This window comes from Vollenhovia emeryi, unplaced genomic scaffold (assembly GCF_000949405.1).
Source record: "Vollenhovia emeryi isolate VEMERY1.0 unplaced genomic scaffold, V.emery_V1.0 DF943576.1, whole genome shotgun sequence".
NCBI lineage: Eukaryota > Metazoa > Arthropoda > Insecta > Hymenoptera > Formicidae > Vollenhovia > Vollenhovia emeryi.
This window is the reverse complement of record NW_011962790.1, coordinates 1-2,970: the sequence shown is the minus strand read 5'-3', so window position 1 is coordinate 2,970 and position 2,970 is coordinate 1. Positions and strand designations below refer to the sequence as shown.

At 52.3% G+C, this 2,970-nt stretch overlaps 1 protein-coding gene across 1 annotated transcript; it reads left to right on the top strand.

Annotated features, from left to right (window-relative positions):
• Positions 1-169: 169 nt before the first annotated feature.
• LOC105565375 lies at positions 170-2,933 on the top strand (the record flags this gene model as incomplete). The annotated part of the gene is made up of 2 exons (XM_012018514.1): positions 170-1,960; positions 2,028-2,933. Coding segments are annotated over exons 1-2 (2,697 nt in total), but the record flags the coding sequence as incomplete, so codon positions are not given.
• Positions 2,934-2,970: the final 37 nt, after the last annotated feature.

The following is a 2,970-nucleotide window of genomic DNA, read 5'->3' as shown; positions in this document are numbered from 1 at the left end:
AAAAATTGGTCCTTCGAGCCGGATCGGAAGCTGACCGGACAAGCCGTTCGGGCAATGCCAAACCGTTCTAAGACAAAGACTTACATACATTGAGTGCGAGGTACTACCGCGACGCCACCAAGCTCATTATCCATCCTTGTGCCAGCACCGCGCACGAGTGAGTCGCAAAATGCCTCAACTATTAGAGATGCAGCTTTCGCTGCTCCACTCCGTGTCCAAGGCACTGGACAATCTCAAGAAGATCGGGAGGAACAATTTCACTCCCGCCAAACTCCGTTCGAGAATGACGTCGCTGAAGGAGACGTGGCAGCAGTGCAAGCAAGGACACGCCGCGCTCTCGAGCCAGTACACCAAAGCCGAGCGAGAGACAATTCCGTACTTTGCTGAGGGTCAACTTGACGCGCACGAGGACATTTTTCTGGCGACGCTGGACTACATGACTGAGCAATTGGAAATCCTCGAGCCTATCGTGAGACACAATCAAACCTCTGCTAATGTTTCGGTATCAGAGATCTCCGAATCATCATCACTGTCGCTACAGCATCTTCCGCCGATCAAACTGCCTCCTTTCTCCGGGGACGCGGCTGATTGGGAGACTTTTCGCGACCGATTCAAATCGTTAATCATCGCGAATAAAGACATTTCAAACTTCTCTAGAATGCATTTTCTGGCATCCAGCTTAACATTAATAGATGTTCACGTTGCGTCACTCTACAATTTACCTTCGGTTTCCCGCGAGTCCGCCGTTGAACTCCACGCGTTACGCGATCAAGCGGAGCGCGCGATATCCGCCTTGAAGCAACTAAATCGAAGCTCGGACGAACAGTTAAGCGATATACTTGTTTACCTCGTATCGCAAAAACTAGATCCCGCGACGAAAAGAGCGTGGAAATTGAAATGCTGTTCCGACAATTCAGACACGATTCCCACGTATGAAACTCTTAAGAAATTCATAAACTCGCGCGCTGTTGCCCTCGAGGAGATCGCTCCCGCGGCGTCCGCCAAGCCTCGGCAGGCCAGGGCACACAACGTCGCCGCGACGAAATCAAAAGAGGTAGCGTGCCCATTGTGCAAAGGCGCTCATTACTTGAGCAAGTGTACCAAGTTCTTGAGCAAGAGTGCGACTCAGAGACGCGACTTAGTAAAGCAGACAAATCGATGCTATAATTGCCTGAGTGCTCGGCACAGTGTTAGCGATTGTACAAGCACATTCACGTGTCGCACGTGCCAGCAAAAGCATCACACGCTTTTGCACTCTGAGTCGATCTCTTCCTCAACTGCTACGCCGACGCCCGATCAATCCGACCATGCGAATACGACCGGAGAGTTGCCCGCCAACTCACAAGTATCCGCGATGAATACGATCGCCGCCGACGCGGATCCCACGCCGGTCTTACTCGCCACCGCCGAGGTTTCTGTCCGCTCACGCGATCACCGAACCGAAACCGTCAGGGCCCTGCTGGATCAGGGTTCCGAAGTTACGTTCATAAGCGAACGACTCGCGCAATCCTTACGCGTTAAACGCACCCCCACTCGCACCACCATTTCAGCCGTTGGTGGAGCGTCAGCCGGCATATGCCGACATGCCACTACCATTTTTATATCTCCACGGGATCGAATCAAACCGGAGTTTCAGGCCCTCGCCTTTATCCTCCCATCCCTCACTAAGTACACTCCGCGACTGGAAAAAGCAGTTCCGGATTGGATCCACCTGGACAAACTGCGCCTAGCGGATAACAATCCTACCGGAGCACGTCCGATCGATGTTATTATCGGCGCGGACATTTACAGCGAGATCATACAGAGCGGAGTCCGTAAGGGGCTCAAAGGTCAACCGATTGCTCAACAGTCTCATCTCGGTTGGCTCATTTCGGGACCAACGACAAACCGACCGTCTACGCGTCATGAAATTCGCGCCTTTCATTGCTCTCTAGAACGGGAGATTCGAAAATTCTGGGAGGTTGAGGAGCCCCCCCCGTGTCTCAGCGCGCTCTCCGCTCGATCAACAATGCGAAATGCATTTTCAGCAGACTCACACGCGCACTGAAGACGGACGATATACCGTTCGCCTTCCATTCAAGTCTAAATCTCCGATCGAGATAGGCCACTCGAGGTCGATAGCCGTGCACCGATTGACCTCTCTCAAACGGAGACTCGATTCGTGCCCTGAAGTCAAAAAGGAATATTCCGATTTCCTCGCCGAATACGAGTCCTTACGCCACATGACGCGAGTTGAGCCAACGTCCGCGACAAATTCACTCGCTGTTTACATCCCCCACCATCCCGTTATTCGAACGTCTAGTGCCACGACTCGCCTAAGGGTCGTATTCGACGCCTCAAGTCCCACCTCCAACGAAACATCTCTCAACTCACATCTCCATGCAGGCCCGAAGCTACAGACAGATTTGCCGGCTGTCCTGATTCGCTGGCGTACACCACGCTACGTATACAGCGCGGACATCGCTAAGATGTACCGACAAATTTGGGTAGATCCCCGCGATCGCGACTTTCAAAGAATTGTTTGGAGGCCTAATGAGAGTGCCGACATTCTCGACTACCAACTTAATACAGTAACGTACGGAATGGTCCCCGCTCCATATCTCGCGCTCCGCGTTCTTAAACAGCTCGCAACGGATGAAGGCGAGCCATTTCCTATCGCTGTCTCGATTCTTAGGGATAATATTTACGTCGACGACGTTCTATTCGGTGCTCACACCATTTCGCAAATTCAAACAGCTCGCAAACAACTTTGCGAGCTTCTGTCTCGCGGAGGATTCACATTGCGAAAATGGGCGAGCAATCGGGCGGAGTTACTCTCCGATATTCCGTCTGAGGACCACGGTTTAGCGTGTCACCGTGATCTTCAGTTGGACGAAAACGTCAAGATTCTAGGCATAACTTGGACTCCAGCGCTTGACGCCTTCCAATTCCGCGTAGACTTAGTTCTCGAAATCCCGCAAACAAAGCGGC